The 19,644-nt window shown below is 39.5% G+C and overlaps 1 protein-coding gene across 3 annotated transcripts in view; it reads right to left on the reverse strand.

Annotated features, from left to right (window-relative positions):
• Positions 1-5,108: 5,108 nt before the first annotated feature.
• The window catches only part of FBXO8 (F-box protein 8), a 44,866-nt gene continuing 30,330 nt past the window's right edge, over positions 5,109-19,644 (reverse strand). For all 3 annotated transcript variants that reach the window (XM_019521793.1, XM_019521792.1, XM_019521794.1), the window contains exons 3-6: positions 19,302-19,428; positions 11,526-11,644; positions 8,917-9,113; positions 5,109-8,007 (exon numbers count right to left, since the gene is read on the reverse strand). In XM_019521793.1, coding sequence (XP_019377338.1) covers positions 7,820-8,007; positions 8,917-9,113; positions 11,526-11,644; positions 19,302-19,428 — 631 coding nt within the window. In that variant the 3' untranslated portion in view covers positions 5,109-7,819. The remainder of the gene's footprint in view (positions 8,008-8,916; positions 9,114-11,525; positions 11,645-19,301; positions 19,429-19,644) is intronic.

The following is a 19,644-nucleotide window of genomic DNA, read 5'->3' on the forward strand; positions in this document are numbered from 1 at the left end:
TCAGGTGCTGCTTAATCCTGGAGTTCCCTGTCTACCCCCCCCCCCCTTTTTTTTTTCCTGTAGTACATGTCAGTTATTCAGCTTCTGCATATGCCTGAAATTGTGTGAAGCTTGACAGGGGTAAGTAGCTCAGGATCTAGCTCACAGCTAAATTTGTCTGGGATCTCGAAATGAGATCCTCAGGTATGCTTATGGGCTCAATTTGGTCGGTGTTCTTAGTGTATATAACAGAATCAGCCTAGAGAAAATAAGTTGTGGTAGTCATGGTTTTCTTTAAGAAATCCTTTGAAGGAGGAGGAAGTGGTGCTCCATTTCATATACAGTATAACAGCTTAGTGGTTAGAACACTTAAAGAGTGAAACCAGGTTAATTTCCCTCCGCTAACTGAAGAGATTAAAATCAATTCCTGACGTGTTCTTCTAATCACCAGGCTACCGGTTGTTGTTAGAGATGTTTCACTTTGCAGAAAATAATTTGAGATTCCAGGGGTGAGAGAGAGTATAAAAGGAGTATGACTTTGTGAGCTAATGTTTAAGGAACTTGCTTTGGGGGAGACTACTGTGTTAAGTCCCTACACATCTGACTTTTTTATATTTTACACTACATGCAGTGATGCAGGCAGAGATTAATATGCAGACAACATCCCAAACCCTTCCTACTCTTCTGGTATTATTCCACAGAGCAGACAATGTGCTTCTCTCTCTTCCCCTGGCACTGAAGTTTTCACAAATCCTTACTATATGTGGACAGAGGTAGTCCAAGCATTCCAGCCTTTTGCAGGGCTTGAGTCTAGAGGGAGCAGATCCTTCCTGCACAGTCTGGTATAAGAGTCTTCCAGGAGCCTTGTCCTAGTCAAATAATCACAGAAAATTAGGATTGGAAAGAACCTCAGCAGGTCATTCAGTTCAACCCCCTTCTCAAAGCAGGACCATTTCCAACTATATCATCACAGCCAAGGCTTTGTCTAGCTGGGTCTTAAAAACCACAAAGGATGGAGATTCTGCAATCTCTCTGGGTAACCTGGTCCAGTGCTTTACTATCCTCCTAGTGAGAAAGTTTTTCCTAAGATCTAACCTGAACTTCCCTTGCTGCAACTTGAGACCAATGTGCCTTGTTCTGTCATCTGCCACCACTGAGAACAGTCTCATTCCATCCTCTTTGTAAACACATTTCAGGTAGTAGAAGACCGCTATTAAATCCCACCCCCCCAATCTTCTTTTCTCCAAACTAAATAAAGCTCAGTTTTGTTATCCTTTCCTCAGAAGCCATGATCCCCAGCCTTGTAACCATTTCTGTTTCCCTCTGATGGACTCTCTCCAATTTATCCACATCCTTTTGTAGTAGGGAGCCCAAAACTGGACACAGTACTCCAGAAGTGGCCTCACCAGTGCTGAACAGAGGGGAATAATCACTTCTCTCAATCTGCTCGCAACACTTGTACTAATGCTGTTATGCTGTTAGCCTTCTTCACAAGGGCACACTTGTCTTACAGTGAGATTCTTGTCCACTGTAACTCCCAGGTCCTTTTCTGCAGAGCTGCTGTTTAGCCAGTAAGTTACCAGCCTGTATCAGTGCATGGCATTGTTCTGTCCTAAGTGTAGGACTTGACACTTGTCCTTATTGAATGTCATGAGATTTCTTTTGGTCCAGTCCTCCAATTTGTCTATGTGTCTCTGAATCCTAGCCCTACCCTCCAATGTATCTACTGCTTCCCTCAGCTTGGTGTCATCCACAAATTTGTGGTGTGTGCACTCCATCCAATCTGCCAGATCATTGATAAAGGTATTAAACAAAAGTCCCTGGGGCACTCCACTTGAAACTGGCTGCCAGCTCAACATCGAGTCATTGATGATGACTTTGAGACAGATGATCCAGCCAGTTCTCTATCCATCAGTTTTCTATCTATTCATCCAACTCATACTTCCTTAGCTTGCTTGGAAGAATATTGTGGGAGACCATACTGAAAGCCTTGCTAAGGTCAAGGTATATCAAGTCCACTGTTCTCCCTGCATCCACAGAGCCTGCCATCTCATCAGCTTGGTCAGCCATTACTTGTCCTTGGTGAATCCATGCTAACTGTTCCTAATCACCTTCTCCTCCAAGTGCTTAGAAGTGGACTCCTCCAGGTTCTGCTCCATTATTGTTCCAGGGACTGAGATGAGGCTTGCCAGATACTTCTCTTTCTTAAAGATGAACACTATATTTGCCCTTTTCCAATCACCCAGGACCTCTCCTGATCGTCACGAGTTTTCAAAGATAATGGCACTGAAATCACATTGGTCAACTCCCTTAGCACCTCAGGTGCATAGCATCTAGCTTACTGAAGAGTTCCCTGCTAAGCCAAGCTGGTCTTCTGCCATACTTGCTAGTTTTCCTGTTCATCAGGGTGGTTCATTCCTGTGGCCTCAGTAAGGTTTCTTTAAAGTACACCTAGCTCTCGTGGACTCCTTTCCCTCTCAGATTTGTCTCCCAGGAGATCCCAGTTCCCTGAGTGACTCTAAGTCTACTTTTCTGAAGTCCAGGGTCCTCACTCTATTCTTCCTTCCTTTCCTCAGGATCCTGAACTCAGTCAACTGAACTCAAATGGTTATGTTGCCTGAATTGCCATTCCCTTCTATGTTCTCCACCAATTCTTTCCTGCTTGTGAGCATCAGGTCAAGAAGAGCACGGCCCCTAGTTGGTTTCTCCAACGCTTGCACCAGGAAGTTGCCTCTAACGCTCTCCAAAAACTTCTTGGATTGCCTGTCTACTGCTGTGTTGCCCTTCCAGATGTCAGGGTGATTGAAGTCTCCCACGAGAACATGGGCCTGTGATCAGGAAACTTCTGCTAGCTATTTGAAGAAAGTCTCATCTACCTCATCCTTCTGACCTGGTGGCCTATACCAGACAGCCACCACTGACCCTACCTGAGAGACTTTCAACAGGCCTGTTTCCAGTTTCATACTGGAGCTCTGAACAATCACATAGCTCTTTTACATGAAATGCAACTTCTCCTCTTCTCCTCTGCCTGTCCTTCCTGAAGTTTATACTTATCCATGACAGTACTCCAGTCATAAGAGCTTTCCTATCAAGTCTCTGCCATTCCAATCACATCACGGTTCCGTAATTAGTTCTTCCTGCTTGTTTTTCAGGCTCTGTGCATTCGTGTACAGACATCTGAGGTAACTAGAAGAATGAGATGGTCTTCCTGTTGCCCCTTCCTGCTTGTGCTTCCTCCAGACCTAGTCATGCCAGGGGACTGGAACAAGTGACAGCTGCAACAAAAGACAAGTGTAAATTAGAGATGTAAGGAACTCCTTTCACATCAGTACAAATCAGGAACAATTTCACTGGTATCAGTGGAATTATCAGAAAGGAACATCAGGCCCTACAATTTAGTTTTGGGTCCAGGAAGAAAGCTTTGCTTGATGAATCACGAGTTGTCTAATTTCATTAAGATCCTTTCCTTTTATTCTCCCAAAGCAGGGCTCAGCAATGGCTGTGGAGTGAATGAATCCAGCCTGCAGACCTGTAGGGTTTTGCCTGTGCTGGGGCTGAGAAGCAAGGTGTGCTGAAGCCAGAAGCTGGAAGCTTTGCCTGTGCTATGGCTGCTTCTATCTGTCCCCCTCTCCCCTTCCTCCTCCAATTTCCCCAAAGCTGCAGTGTGAGTGAAGTTTTCAGTGGAGTGGAGCTGCACTGGGACCAGGCTGGGTGGGAGGGGAGGTGGGCTGGGGCAGGAAATGGTAGCAGCCTTGAAGGAGCTTCCAACCCTTGAGCCCCAGTGCAGCTTTCCCATGGCTGGAAACAGTTTCTACCCAAGCTGGGGAATGGGGTGGGTGGGATGGGGCTGTGAGAAGTTGTGGTAGTGCAGGTGAAAGTCCTCCACTGCTGCAGATGCACCACAGCCATCCAGCCCATGCCAGACTGGGGTTGGGATTGGGCTGTTCTGGACTGCAGCTTGAAAAAGGTTGCTGGCTCCTGCCCCAAAGCATGTAGCTTCCAAGAGATATTACCTAGGACATGGGTCTGCAACACTGCTACCCTGGGACCACAGTGTGCAACGTGGCTTGATGCTGCAACCTCCAATCTCTGCACCCAAAGACCCCTTGCTCAAAACAGCCTGCCGATATCTGGAGCCTTGTTCAAACTACTGTCACTGCAGATATCTGGCCCCTCTGCAGTGAGGTAAGCATAGGCAGAGAGAGCAGCAGCTGCTCAGTTGACTGCTGAGGATTCTGCAGAGGGGACAGCTGCCTTGGTGCAGCTCTGTGTTGTTCAATCATCTGGGCCACCTTGGCCCAGGCTGGACCTTCCTGGGAAGGATCCAACCTCTTCACAGGCCAGATCTCTCTACAGCCTTTAGAGGTCATCATTCTAACCTGTCTTAATTTCTTCCAGAAATAAAACATGAGTGGCTACAGCAGCTTGTAGTGTTCATTTTTAGCAGTACAAATCTTTAATATAAAAGCTCTTACAATTTGAAGTTACCAAAAAAAATTCTGTAATTCTGTAGTGACTACTTGTGAAGTTATTTCAACAGGTTTAGCTAAGCCATCATTGCTGCATCTATTTTTGAGCCTTCGGAAAAAGGATATACCACTGTACTTTACTGTTCTGCAATGAGAAATCACTCAAGAGTTTGGAACAACCTTGAAGAACATGCCTGGGATGACCATGTTCAATGCTGTTCATTTCCATCTTGAGGCAATACAGGTGCAGGTAACATTGGGCACTTCTACACGTGCTCTGGGGACGGGGCACGGCACTTTTATTAGAGTGGCTCCAAGAGCTACTCTAATTAAAGAGCCTCAGTGTCTTGTGTATCTTGTGCTCAATGAGCTTTGGTTGAAGTGTCCCTGCTGCCATTTTGAAGTGCAGGGATGCTGATACACAAGATATGGGAGGCTGCTGGAGTGTGGTAATTACCCCGCTCCAGCAGACTCAATTAATTAAGTCTTCTCCAACATACTGTAATTACAGCACATAGGAGCAGTCTCTGCCCTTGTGTACAGGCACCCATTGAGACTTACTTAAAGGTGTATCTGAATCATAGCTGAATGGCTGAATGCATTTTTGTGTATTTTCTGGACCAGAAATATACTAGAAGTATTAAAAAGTGCAAACAGTAGTAATAGCAATATCTTATCTTTATTTTATGTAACCCTTAGAAGGACTGTGAATTAAAAATGTTATCATTCTCCTTCCTAAAGATGATTTCATTAAAGTGCATAAAACAGAAGTCAACTGGTGCCAATCATCTTTATCCTGGGCTCATTTTCTCCTGGTCTTTCTATTCAGGTGTAATAAATGTCATGTGTAGAAAGTAAGAAAAATGGCATTGTGGTTAAGGCACTAAGACTATGGAAGACATGTGTTCAGATTCCCATTCTGTGGTAGACTTCCTGTGTGAAATCTGATCCCCTTCCAATAAAACTGAAATAAAAATTATTTTCTACCACACAAGGAACACAATTAATTAGTGAGTGTGATGTGTTTAGATTATAAATAAACAAACATGAAATTAAGGATCATGTCTTACTTTCAAGGGAGCCTAATGAATAATAGGGAGAAGCACTAAGTTGTATGCTACTTGGCTAAAAGACTGTTCCTCATTCATTGTAATATAAGTTGCACAGGTAAAATTCCATTCCTAAACTGCTAGAATACTACATGATTAAGACTCTTTCAACTCTTTTAATTATTTTCCTGAATTTAGAACAATTTAAAATCTATCTACATAAAAATAGACAAAAAAAGATGCTTTTTAAAACTGCATTCGCTAGGATAGTTTGAAACATATTTAGCCACCTTATGTGTTCTTCGCAGTTGAGGATGATTATTTTCATGGTTGTCTTATCTGTGAGTCCAAATATGGCTGATGGGGCCAATCTGGGATCGAAAGACTGCTGCAACTCAGCCATGTGCTTCTGTGCAGGGTACGTGGCTCTGGATTTTTTATTTGGCCTGTGATATGCTCTTTCTGCTGCTCCTGCTTTTCTGTCTCCTATTGTCATCATAAGGTTTCAAAGTACTGATCATTGCAGCAGACTTCCTCCATTTGGGGCAGTCCTGGGTGACAGTCTCCAATGAGCTGGTGTCAATGCTGTATTTTTTTTCCAAGTTGGCCTTGAGGATGTTTTTGAAGCACTTTCTCTACCTTCCTCTTGAGTAAGCCTTGACTGAGCTGGGAGAGTAAGACTTGCTCTGGGAGTCTGGAATTGGACATCTGGATAACGTGGCTGGCCCAGTGAAGCTGTTGGATGATCATCACTTGAGTGCCTGGGGTGTTTGCTTATGAGAAGATGCTAATGTTGGTGTGTCTGTCTTTCCACTAGATTCAAAGGATCTTTCACTAACAGAACTGATGATGCTTCTGCAACCACTTAAGGCATCTCCTGTATGTTGTCACCACTTCAGCTCTGTATAGTAAGCTGGGGATCACAATTGCTTGATAAACCATGAGCTTGGTTTTGGATTTGATGCTGCAACCTTTGAATATCTGTTTCCTCAGGCGTCCGACGGCTGCACTTACACATTTGAGCTTATGTTGGATTTCTTCATTGATATTAGCCTTCTGAAAGAGACTGCTTCTGAGGGACAGGAAATATTCAATATCCAGAGTCTCATCATGAATCTGAATGGCCAGACCTTATGTAATAGTAACATATCATAACCTGTTATGTAGCTGTATTTAACCCAGGGTCCCCTGCATTGTAGTTAGATGGGAGGCGGGGAGTTTGAGGACAACAATAATGTGTTTAACTAACTTCTAACCACCTTTTTGCAATCCAGACATAACCTAAGTTAGTGGGAGCTAACTCTTTTGGAGAGAGTGCCACTCTGATCCACTTATTCTGCCTGACCTGCTGCCCTGCCTTGTGCCCCCTGCCTGATCTGCTGCTCTCCTTTCTGCCCTATCTGCTGCTGTCCTGCCTGTCCTATCTCTCATCTGCCATATACTATATGCAGAGGCTACCCATGCCACAGGTTGGCCACCCCAGTAGTAAGTTATAATTAAGAAACACAACTGCAAATGTGCCTAACTTACATGGTACAGAATGTAAACAATCCACGTTAGCTAACTCAGTATTAAAAAACACCATGTTTCTCATCTACCTTTATGTAAAACCTAAGGGTTTGTCTACACAAAAGTTTTCAATCCTGTTTTAACTTAAATTTATAATAGTTGCCAATTAATTCAAGTAAACAAATCCAACACTCACTGATAGCCTGGACGCACCACAACTGCTTATGCCTTGTCCTGGAACAAACACTTATTCAGACTAACTTTTCTTTATCTTACAGTTGAGAAAACCAGTGTGATGGAAACAGGAGCAACATATGAAATGTATAAGGAAAAGTATACAACACTATTTTTTAAGAGTGAAGAGAAAAACCTTTAGTTAAAATATTTTACAATAAAATAATTATGATTATAAATCTCTTTAGTTAAATATGTACACATTACATAGTATTTTAAAAAATTATGGAACTGGTTAAAGTTTTCAAGCAAATCTAATGCACAAATCCACCACTGTCAGCTTAAAAGTGTAATGTCAGTTTAACATTCATAAATGGTAGGTCAGAATAATGTCAAACTAATGGCACTGCTTTGTGCAAAACATAAGCAAAGTTATGGAAAAAAAAATTCCCCAAATCCTTTGGATCCCATGGTTCAATTGCTAAAAAAAGGTAAGACACACACACACTCACATTTTGATTGTATACAGAGGTTAGAATGACCAGCACTAATATAACCCCCATATCTACAAAATAATTAACTCCTTGGATTGATTTAGTTTTTTAAACTACAAATTCTAAGTCTTAGCAAATTGTGCTTTTAGGCAGCCACATGGCCAATAAGGTAGATGTTGTCATAAAGGTGCCCTACAAAATCTTCACTGATGTTCTGAGCTGCACGTCTTGTGTTTCGGATGAATTCTCTCTTTGACATTTTGTTCTTCACATGAGGACTGGTAAGATCAATGGAAAGCAGAATCAAAGAGTAGCATAGTACGTACACTGCATCTAAAGAAAAAAAAATGTTTTGAAGTTACTGTTTTTAGAAACCTAAGTGTGTCCCTGCCCAAGCATATGGCCTCCTGTTGTAAATATGCACATAATTAACTTTATTGACTAAAATGAATCTATTCCTGTTAAGCAGCAGTAATGATAGCAAAATCATTTCAAATTAATGTACTATTTTATATTGCATCCAGAGTGTTCAGAGGGCTTTATGGACAGGAATACAGACACACCTTCATTTCAAAGAGGCCAATTCATTCTGATTTCTGTGAGACGATTAGGAGGTATAAGTTAAACACATGTGCTTTCATGACTTAAGCCTACAGAATCTATAAAATTAAACCACAGAGGAAGAAGGCAAAAGGTGCAGTAGAATAATTCATTTAAAAAAAAAATCACTTAATGGTGTACAAAAGGAGAATCAGAACCTTCAGATATTTTTAAAGATGTCTGAGGTGTCTGTATGCTGAATATGCTCATGTCTGACACGCATTCAGTACTGTACTTTAAAAAAAATGTCATTACAGCCATGAACGGCGTGTGTCACCAGCGGCTTTGGGGGGGAAAACGGTTGCACCAGCGGTGGCAGGGAGCAGGGAGCTCCTGCAGATGCAACCAGCACTATTGGTGGCCGGGGGGTGGGATGGTGAGCATCGACCACGGCTTGGTGACCACCCACAGGTGCCACTGGCAGTGCTGGCACCAGCCAAGGGCAATCAGGGACACTGTTGGCAGCATCTTTTTACAGGGAGTGCACCGCCACGCGTAGGAGGTGCACGTGCACCTGTGTGCACCCCCTAGGCATTGCCCCTGGTTACAGCTTTATTTAAACTCACTACAAAAAGTGGCAGTTTCCAAGTATACACAGAACCATAAACTCGGATTCACTATATAAAAGTTCTCTCTACTTACCAGGGCTAAGGCCAAGCTCTCTCATCAAATCAGGGTTACAAGCACAGAATCTGTGTGAGAACTTTGTTATAAGAGTCTCAAGGTATTCACCACGCTCCTCAGGGGCATGAATGTGCCTGAAAAACTCTCTCAGTGCATTTGGCAAGAACTGATTTCTGAAGTTGTGCAGTGTCACAAGGTCATCCAAAACGTCTCGCCTGGTTGGCAAAGGAAACAGAGAAAGAGAGAGAGAGAATATTTTGAGATGTTTTAACAGTTTAAATATGAAAATATAGACTTCATAATCTAGAGTGAAAATAGATTTCAGACTTTATATTTTTTCATAAGAAGTAAAAAAAATCCAAAAACACAAGAATAGTTTCTCAGACATCTACTACGCAGCACATAGTGCAGAAAAACCATAAAAAAACCAGTATTCTAAATTTGTATTTGCATAGGTGCGGGCACGCACAGTGGTAGTACATGGCAGGAAATTAAGACTGCAATACTACCTGAACAAAGCTGAAACAAGAGTAAAAGGAGCAAATATACAGTACAAGACTTTTTAAAGTAGCTACTTACAGACATTCAATTTCTCCTGGGAGAGTTGCTTTTTTCCCCAGGAAAAACCATAAGTGTATACAGATGGTCATGATATTTCTTCCAGGGCAAAAATGGCTGCTCTGGGATAAAATCTTTCAGGAGACCAAACATCTGTACAGGCATCCATTTAAGAGAAGCCACAGAATAGTCCCCTGGAATCCCAGAGAGCTTTGCTCCCTGCCTACTCCTCAACCTCCTTCCCTTGCACAGGACCAGGGAGAAAGTATGTCAATCCCAGCCAAACAGGGCTCAGAACATGTCTCCTGAATGCTTCACATCCACCTCATGCGTAGATTGCAGTACTTGTTGTTCTAAGGCCTCCAGGCAGGCCAGCATCAGCACTGCAAGCTTTCTGTTATACAGCACATATTGAGGTTTACATGCTGTGTAACAGTAGTGCTTAAACTTTTGGCTCTTTGAGCCAGGTGAGTGGTGCAGGGCCTGTCTGTGGGCTGGATGAAGCCATACACATCAGGATTAGGTCCTGGGGTCCAGTACCACCTGCTCTCTGCTCCTGGAGTGATCGTTGCCTGGAATCACTCCCCTCCACTCCCATGCACTGGGATTGAGCCCTGAGGGCCTGGCAAACACTTCCCCCCAGGACTAGTCCCTGGGGGTCTGGCAATACCCCCTTCTGGCCCCCTACACCAGGATTTGGTCTGGGGCCTCCCCCCCACCACACACACACGAGGATTGGGCCCTGGAGTCCAGCGATGCCCCCGCTGGGCCCTGCTCACTGGGATTGGGTGTCCAATCCAGCATGCAGGGCCTGGGCTCCCCATGGGTCCATAAGTCTGGTGGTGAGGTTCCACCACTCTTCTTCAGACAAATTTACAGACCGGTGGGGAGCCCCACAGGCCACATCTGGCCCACAGGGGTTGAATGCCTCAGCTGTATAACATCATTATGTTATGCTAAACGCTATGTCTATATTTTTCCTATTCCTTATGGTTGAAATTTATGTTTTTTCTACAAAGAGAAAGTCGATTTTAAGGAGCAGTTCCACCCATATTGAGTGTAGAAATCACAGATGTGAAAAGAATAAGCCGCAAACTGGAATTCTGGAGGCTTTCTCTCTAAAACTCCCACTTGCATGGTTTCAGACACTGAATCAACACAGCTGTGGATCCCTTGCTCCTTCTGTCTCGTTTCCAGATTTCCCTTGTACATCAAAATATTTTGGCCGGTACGGAATTCTTTTGGTGTTCATAGTGTGTGTGTGTATACATGAATGCGGAACTCCTATAAGCATGGATTCCCATGGGATTTAAATATTGCAAAGGGCATTTGTGTTAGCTCTGTATATCCTGAATGAATTTCACTCTACTCTAAAAGCCTGATTTTTAACAGGTTTAATTACTTGGATCTGTAACTAGACACTACCTGCATATACATGTTCAAATGATCTAAGATAATTCTCCCAGGTTAATTCTCCTGGTAGAAAAACTTACAGACATTTGAGCTAAGCACAGGACCAATTCTGGAAGGAAGGGTTTGCCAGGCCTTCAGGGTTCAATCCTAGTGCATGGGGGTGGGAGGGAGTGGTGCCAGGCCCCAGGGCTCACTCCCTGAGTAGACAGCAGGTGATGCTGGACCCCAGGGCCTGATTCTGGTATATATGGCTTGATCCAGCCCATGGACTGGCCCCATAACATGCACCTGGCTCACAGAGCCAAAAGTTTGAACACTACTGTTATACAGCATGTAAACTTCAATACAATTTATGCTCAGATCAGAAAAAGTGGAAATAAGTTGTGTGTTATCTGACTCTCACTATATTAAAAATGCTATATGTAGCTAGTGTCATATGTGTGTGTGTGTGGGGGGGAGTGCCTGCACGTGCACACATACGACACTACACACACATACACACACATATTATAACAGAGTAAGTTTTCTGCTTTAAGAATAACATTTTAGTAAAAAAAAATATCATTATATGAAGGCAAGTTAAATAGTGATTATTAAAGAGTGTTACAGATGAAAAATGAATACAGATTTTTTTCTTCATGATGGATTCAAAGTACCTTCCATCAAGATAGATTCTCAGTTTCTTCCAATTTAGTGTTCTTGTACAGAAGATAAACTTGGCTATTTCCTTTGATGAGTCATCCAGTATACCTTTGGACATAAAGTAGTTGACTCCCTGAGATAAAAGACATTTTTATATAAGTTTGGTCTTTACACGTCTTTTATTACCAATACTTTATTCAGTAATATTAGAACATGATCCTAATAATTAGGATTTTAGTATAATGACTCCATCCTTTAAACTGCATTTCAACATGCAAAATACAATCTAAAACTATTATACAAGTCAAATGCAAAGAAACAATGCAGTGTTATGGTTGAGATTTTACATGTTCTCACAGTAGGAAATTTAAAATTATGGATCCTGTAACAAGTATAATTTGGTTCTATTTTCTTTTACAGTATAAACATATTTTGACTACATACAAATATGCACTGTAGTTAAGATTATTATAAGACTGATAATTTTAAATTTCGTAACTTTGATGCATGTGAAAATCTTGGCCATATTGTGTTTTAGCTTTTCAATTTTTTTCATCAAAGCACTGATTTCAGCGTTCTCACATGTAAATAGCATCACAATCAAATAAACACACTAGATGCATGTGTTTAAATGTATAATGACTTGAATTAATGCAGGTGTGTTTATTTTAAAGTGTACATCCAGTGCAGATAGGTGTAGATATGTAATCAAATAGAACTCTGACTTATTTTATAAAATAATTTAAAAAGTGATGGAACGAACATATATCATATGCTATTTATACTGCCATTTGTAAAAAACTTTGCCAAGCACACATTTCTCAGTGAGGAGTATGTACAAATCAGATTTGCAATTGAACTCAAAAATAACATTTAAGATATTTTTGGATGCATCTTGTGTATTCAGGTATCTCAAAGCATGAAACCATTTCCCTCATGGTCAAATCAAATGCAGCTTAATTGATATTTTAAATATAACTTTTAACAAAAGTAAAGAAAAAGAAATTTCAATGTAAATGTGGGGGAATTTTTAAGCATTGAAAACAGGGGCTTAGATTCAAGCGGCAATCCTATACCACCACTATAGGAAACTATAATGTTGAAATACGCCAAATATATTACCTTATCTGTGTTTTACATACTAGATGCATTTGTCTGCATCTGCTTTTTATAAAAATGTACTATTGCAATAAAGTCAACAAAGATAATCCTTAAAATCTTTTTTGCATTATAAATCTTCTGATGTCAAGGATTTTACAATAGTTTGCAAGCCCCTGGAGTTCCTATTAAAGCTATTAAGACATGGGGGACAATCTGTCACTCTATACATAAACAAACTTCCTGTTGATGCCAATTTGGCATAAATAGAGAGTGAGCTTTTAACCTGGAGAGTTACTTTATAAAAAGTGAGACGCACAGTTTAGTAAGACAGAAGAGACAATTCACATCAAGCAAACAGGAAATTAGACTATATGCCTTCAGAAAATAATGAACAATTTAAGCCTAAAACACATGTGAAAGGCTAGAAAACACACATACACCACAAACAATGTGCTACCTAGCCTTTTAATAAAGCTTAATCATTATATTTGTTTATATATATGAAGAAACTATTACCCAATGCAACAAAGTTCCCTTGGTTAAAAACAAAATAAATATTTTAAGGGAAAACAATACTCTTTATAAGGAAATCTGGATCCAGATAATTTTAGCCTCTAGAATATAATACACAACTTGTTTCTAAAAGGCTGAATAAACAAACAAAAAAATCTTTCCGGCCACATCTACATGTGTTATTAATGCGCCTAAATAAACTCTGGCACAGTTTGTGCTGGAGTTTATTGCTCCTGGGTGCAGCATTTTTACACGTGCCCAGGACTGTGGCATGTTGAGCTGGGGCAGCACAACTCCGTGGTGGCAAGGGGTCTAGAGAGTCAGCCTGCCACCCCGGAGCTGCTCCATCCCACCTCAATGTGCTGCTTGGGGCTGCTTGGGGCACGAGGGTGCTACAGTGCAGGGTTAGCTGGCAGGCAGCCCCTGCGCTGCAGCACCCTCATACCCCAATCAGCCTGGTCACCATCTACATGTGTACTGCGACAGAGTAAAGGACTCTGCAATAGGACAGTACTTATGTTGGGCAGTACTATCCTACAGCAGTGTTAATTAGCTTCCGGTGCCCTAATAACTTCCCATGCATAGACGGGGATGCTTTACCACGGAGTTAATTAGGCAACTGCAGTAAAGCACAGATGTAGATGCCCTGTCCTTGTAGTAAGTAATTAGGTAGCAGCAGCTAAGGAACTGAGTCTACTCATTGTTCTCCTCCCTGTGGATCTCTGCAGATTTTATTTCTGGTTTTAGTACCTCAAGTACTTGACAGTTGCTCAACTATGACAAAAAGCAAAGAAACAACTATACTATCTCATTGGACTTTGTGTTTAAATCTCTCTCCTTAACTTGGCATCTCATTTCAGCAAAGCACTTATGTTCAAGTTCAAGTTATGAACGGGTTTAAACTACTCTGAACTGGGGCCTTGAAGAAGAGGGCACAACAGTATTCTATTTTTAAACTGTCTTTCTAGCGTTTATTCCTCAGAAAAAAGCGTTAGAAGGACCTACTGGAAGCCTCCATATTTCCTCCCCAAACTTGGATATGTAATTAGCACTATGAAAATGTCACTCTATAGGACAGACCACTGGACATATTTTTCTTCACCTGGGAGATGCTACAAATCATTTCTTTCTGGCATAAGGCTCTTTAAAATCACATCTTCTTGTAGGGTCCTTATCACACAGGCTAGTAGCTCCTCTTTTGGCTTACGTAAATTCTGCAACAGACCCTTTATTTTTTAATCTCCCTCTAACCATGTGGTCTCCTTGCTCACCTCCTTCCTTTACACATGCACAAAGTGTAACTCAATTGTCACTGCAACTAGTTTACAGCAGAATTTTAATACTTTATTTCTGCTCCCCAAATAAAACAAAAAAAATACATCAGTAGTTGTTGTTACCTTCTCTTCCTAGAGCCAATCCAGTCTGATACACTCTTTGAAATTTCATAAGACAACAACCTTCTGGATTTATTGTTGTCTGTGTAGGAATCTTTTTTTTTTTAAACAGGTAATCTGAAATTGTCTGACACCTACTTGCCAATTTTTTTAATATCAGCATTTACTTCGTTTTATATTATTGCAGTATTTATGCATTTGTGTTCTTTTCTATCTAAAATATTTTCAATATACTAATTAATATTTTCGCTAGCTTTCTTTTTAATTAATGTTTTATCTATGGCCTTGAGGATGCAGCCTCCATCACACATGTACAAAGGAAAAAGACCATCTTTAATGTTCACAGAAATAATGGCTTTTCTTAAATTTATTTTTAGTTTCATATATTTAACATGCCATTACTAGAATTCTTCAGATTCCACTGGCATAGTGCAAGTTACATAGAAATGGATTAAGAGCAGTAAATATGGTTTGGATCCAAGAAAAATGCCTGGCAAGAGAGAGCACATTTTACATTTCTGAGATTGGTTGGGGTTCTCTGAAGTTACTAAAAGCTGACAAAGACTGGCTTTGAGGAAGAAAACATGAGATTAAACAATTTTTATCACAGGTGGCAGTCAGTGGTAAAGAGAATCTGACAACTAGAAGTACAAGTTTAATGTAACTTTTGTTTTTTATAGACAGTTTATATAACTAGTCTTTCAACTCTGTTCTTTTAGCCTTCATAGTATAGTAAATGTAGTATGGTAGGTTTCTGGTACCATCTATTACAAATAATTAAGGTTGCATAGTAAAGCACACACAGCTTTCTTAAACTAGTTAAATTTTATCAGAAATTTTCTGTGTTCAGGATCGCAGGTTTGTTTGTTTTACAGTTTGAACAGAATTGTTAAGACAATTCAGAAGTATGGGACAGTGAAACTTTTTCCCCAGCTTATGTTAAAAAAAAATGTAAGGGCCAACAGAAAACCGGCTGCAACTTAAATTATGTAAATAATTGTAAAATACAAAAAACGTGAGTTAAGAAATCAGTAGTTAGCATGTTCAGTGATATCTGCTAAGATTTTTCGTTGATCTTAAATTACTGGACAGTCCCTCTTACATATCAACAGAAGATTGAGGTAAAGCTGGTCCTGTTGCTGTTCTCAACATCCCGACTTCAAAATATAGTCTTTAAAATAGTATCTCAAAAACAATTTATATTATTTGTTATGAATTATTTTTAACTTAATGTTGTAAGTTAGACACTTTGCACAGTTTTTAATTTCCTATATTCAAAGATATTTTTGGCTTGGAAACTCTAGAATGTAGAGTTCCCAAGAGGATGAACCAATCTTGCCAATTTTACTTTTTAAGATAATGAAAAAAAACCCTATGTGTATATGATATTCTGTTTTCAAATTTCATTAACTTAAGGTAAACAAACCCATTTCCCTTGCACCTCTTTTAGAGGTGTACTAAACAAGTCAAACTTGTGTTATTGTTGCCATGAACTATTAAATTAACCTTGCACAAAGATTTTAATAGAAACATATGGAAAAGGGTGTAACCCCCTACACACACATGCGTAATTAAAACAGATTGAACATCTTTGCTCCAACTTCTAAAATAATCACCTTAAAATTAGGAAACCAAACCATAGAAAAATTCTTCTGCCTGCCCTCTCATTCAAAAAAAGTGCAAAGAAAGTTGACAAGAAATTAGAACAACTGAAAAAAAGGGGGAAGGAATAAAAAGTAAACTGAGTATTAATAAATATTGTGCACTACCTGTACTCACTGTAACTTAGAAAGTTATTGCATTATTTGCCATAGACAAAATCCCTGGGTCTACTGAAATGTGAGATTTTTGACAATCAATTTAGTGGAGCCAGGAATTAAATGCAAATATTAACAACCCAAAAATCTATTAGGACTATTATCACTAGCCATAAAAAATAAATTGGGCCTTCTTTTGTTATAAATCTTCTTCCACTCCCATTTTAAGTGTACAACAAAGCCTGATAAAATAAGTTTGGTAACACATCTTATACTGAGTCAGAAAGAGTATGTAAAACTATGAAATACAAATCATGATCACTGCCAAATTCAGTAAGTCTGCATGATATGAAATGAATATTGCATGGAAAACAATTCACACATACTACACACAATTTAGAATAATATATGGCAGAGAGATGTTGGGAGATTACCAGGAATTTTAACAGCAGGAGAATGATTTTGTATAAGGATTTAATTTTTAAAAAGTTCTTAGCTACAAAGATACTGCCAATGGAATAAAAAATAAAAATAAGTAAAACAAAGTCTTGCACATGCATAAGGAGGCTTTCACATTATGTGTAAATGTGGCTAGGCACATTCTTTCAGTAGAATGTGGTCACTTGCCATGGATTATGCAAGCTCATGCACACAATCAATACAGTATATTACAGCAGACTTCACAACGCCATGCACACAACAATGGCGAACCAGAGAATCCTACCACAAAGTGTGCAGATGGCTCTCCCCCACCCCGTGAGCCACTGCTAGCTCTGGAACTGTTGTTGTGGAGCCTTGTTACCCATTTTCATGACATGGGCGGAGTCCTTTGGAGAATCTTGCTCCTGTGGCTGTAGGTATTCTTATTTTTATAATATTTTAATCAAGTCTGTTATCAAATGTAAAGCAGAGTTGGGCAGGAAATTTGTAGACACATAATTTGTAATAGTGGAATGTTATATATCATATCATATATCATATTCTAGTCACAGTGTCCTTATAGTAATAATTCTTCCAATAATCACAGTTGTAAAGAAGAAAAAACAATCGTATTTGTAAAATTCAGGAATGCTCTGGAACTCAGCCCCCAAATGCTTCCTGCCAGGCTAAGGTGCTCCACAGGGAGAGAGAAATAGAAGCCTTAGGAGATACCATGAGATCCCAAGCTGCCAGTGAGCCTGAAGCACAATGTTTGCATTTCCCTTGACATAGACCACAGTGAATCCCAAACTATCAAATGTACTGTAATACATAAATTACAATATTTAATATTTACAATTGCTTTTTAAAAAAATGAAAATTAACACTATTATTTTACATTTTTATTCCAGAGAATCACCAAAATGCTTTAAACTATACAGAGATTACTTTACATAGACACTAGAAAATAACAGCACAATGTAATTTAGGACAGGAAGTGTAGATTACTAGATCCATTTAAAACTGCAAGGCGAAGTGGAGATTGGTATGCCGAGGTAACACTTATATCACCTCAGTAGTAAGTCTCATTTGAAAAACCTTCATCTCTGACAGTATGTTCGCTAAGAATATCTTGGAAAGCAATACTAACTGTTGTTAGCTTCAACTGCAAGGTATCAATAAGTTCAATTAGTAGTGAAGGTGCTGAAGGCCTTGTAGGATTGTGCCCTTTTTCTGTACTGTATCAGAGAAGCTGCCAAGTATTACATTTTTTGATCTATGAAAAGAGCATAGATTTAAGCAGTCAAAGAAAAAAATGTGTGACAAGGCAAATGAAATTCATAAAATTTAAATGGAATCATTTTGTTTTGGAGGCTCATACGACTGCTTTGTCATTTTCTGCAGCACTTGCAAAGATAGATTTTCTGTATCATGTTGAAACAGTAAGCCATTTAGTCTTAAACAGAAAATTGGGAGAGGGACTATACACTCTCTCTCTACTTTGGATATATTCCATTTCCCCACTGTGTTGGTTATGTAAGTATACTTAGGAAGCGAACATTCAATTTTGTTCAGTCTTGTTTACCATTTTTTCTTTCAGCAATATGATGCATGAAGCGTGATTCTATACAAAAGAGAGTATTTTCAAAGTCATGATGGACTTTGAACTGCACATCTAGGCTAAAACCTGCTATAACTAAAAATTTACTTCTTAAGCAGTGAAGAAACCAGGCTGGGAGAAAGCAGTTGCAGGAGAGTTGGCCAATTACATTATTAGTTAATTATTATTAAATAAATAACAACCTTTTATTTCTGAGATGGATATTTTTGTATAATAAATAGTCTATTGGACATAAGCAATGTAACTGAATTGGTATACATTTTCTAAATAAAAAAAATCAAATATTCAGAGAAGTCAAATAAACTGTTATTTAGGAAAATTTATTTGTTTAGATGTTTCATTCTATTAGTGTGATTTGGTGCTTCTGGCTACAAAGTATGCCTACATATTATTTGAAAACATGTTACAGTTAGGGGTAGCTGGGGTAAGTTAATATAGGCATTATTTCAATATTTTCCCCTACAAATTAGAGACATGTCCTGTATTTGAAGGCTTGTAAAGCAGGATTGGATACAATTTAGAATTAACTGGTATTCCAGACTGTGGGCAACTGTATTTGAAGTAAATCATGCTCCACTGAAATCACTGGGAGTTTCACCAGTGGCTTCAATAGGAGAAAACTTAAGACCATATCCCACAGTGGATTTTATTATAGTTATTTATATATGACTTTTTTTTTAATTCCCCATTTTTAATAAACTAGGATCTCCCTAATGACGCTCTGTGGTCATGACTTTCTGATATCTATAGGTCAGATTGCTGTGCCAGGTGCTTATGAGTCAAGCCGTGTCAATGATGTATACAGGTACTATAAGCAGAAAAGATCAGAATTGTTTCACACTTTAGGATTCAGAAATCACACAACAAATCAAAATACACATTAAAAGGTGACTTTTAATGGTGCTACAATCTCAACTTTCTCCATATACAACAGTTTTAAAAGATTACAGCAGCTATTTCTAATGTTAGAGATATTCCACTTACCTCATGAGGGTTGGCATTAAAGGTGAGACTGCCTTCATCTAGCTGCATATACAATTTTCTAAAAGAAAATCCTAGAGGTGGATTCTTATTGTATATAGAACAGTGACCCCAAGTGGATTTGCACAACCTACAAGAATAGGAATAGTCTAGTATGAAAATACTTTGTTATATATTGTTTCTTACACACAGCAAAATGCACAAAAATATCATTATCAAGTTTACCAAGTACTCAAAAGTTGTATTACATCAGAATAAGCTTTGTTCTCATGCACACGCATAACAATATAATTACTGTTTTATATACAGGCATACCTCGGAGATATTGCGGGTTTGGTTCCAGACC

This window comes from Gavialis gangeticus, unplaced genomic scaffold, assembly GCF_001723915.1.
Source record: "Gavialis gangeticus isolate Ggan-Ray unplaced genomic scaffold, GavGan_comp1, whole genome shotgun sequence".
Taxonomy (NCBI): domain Eukaryota; kingdom Metazoa; phylum Chordata; order Crocodylia; family Gavialidae; genus Gavialis; species Gavialis gangeticus.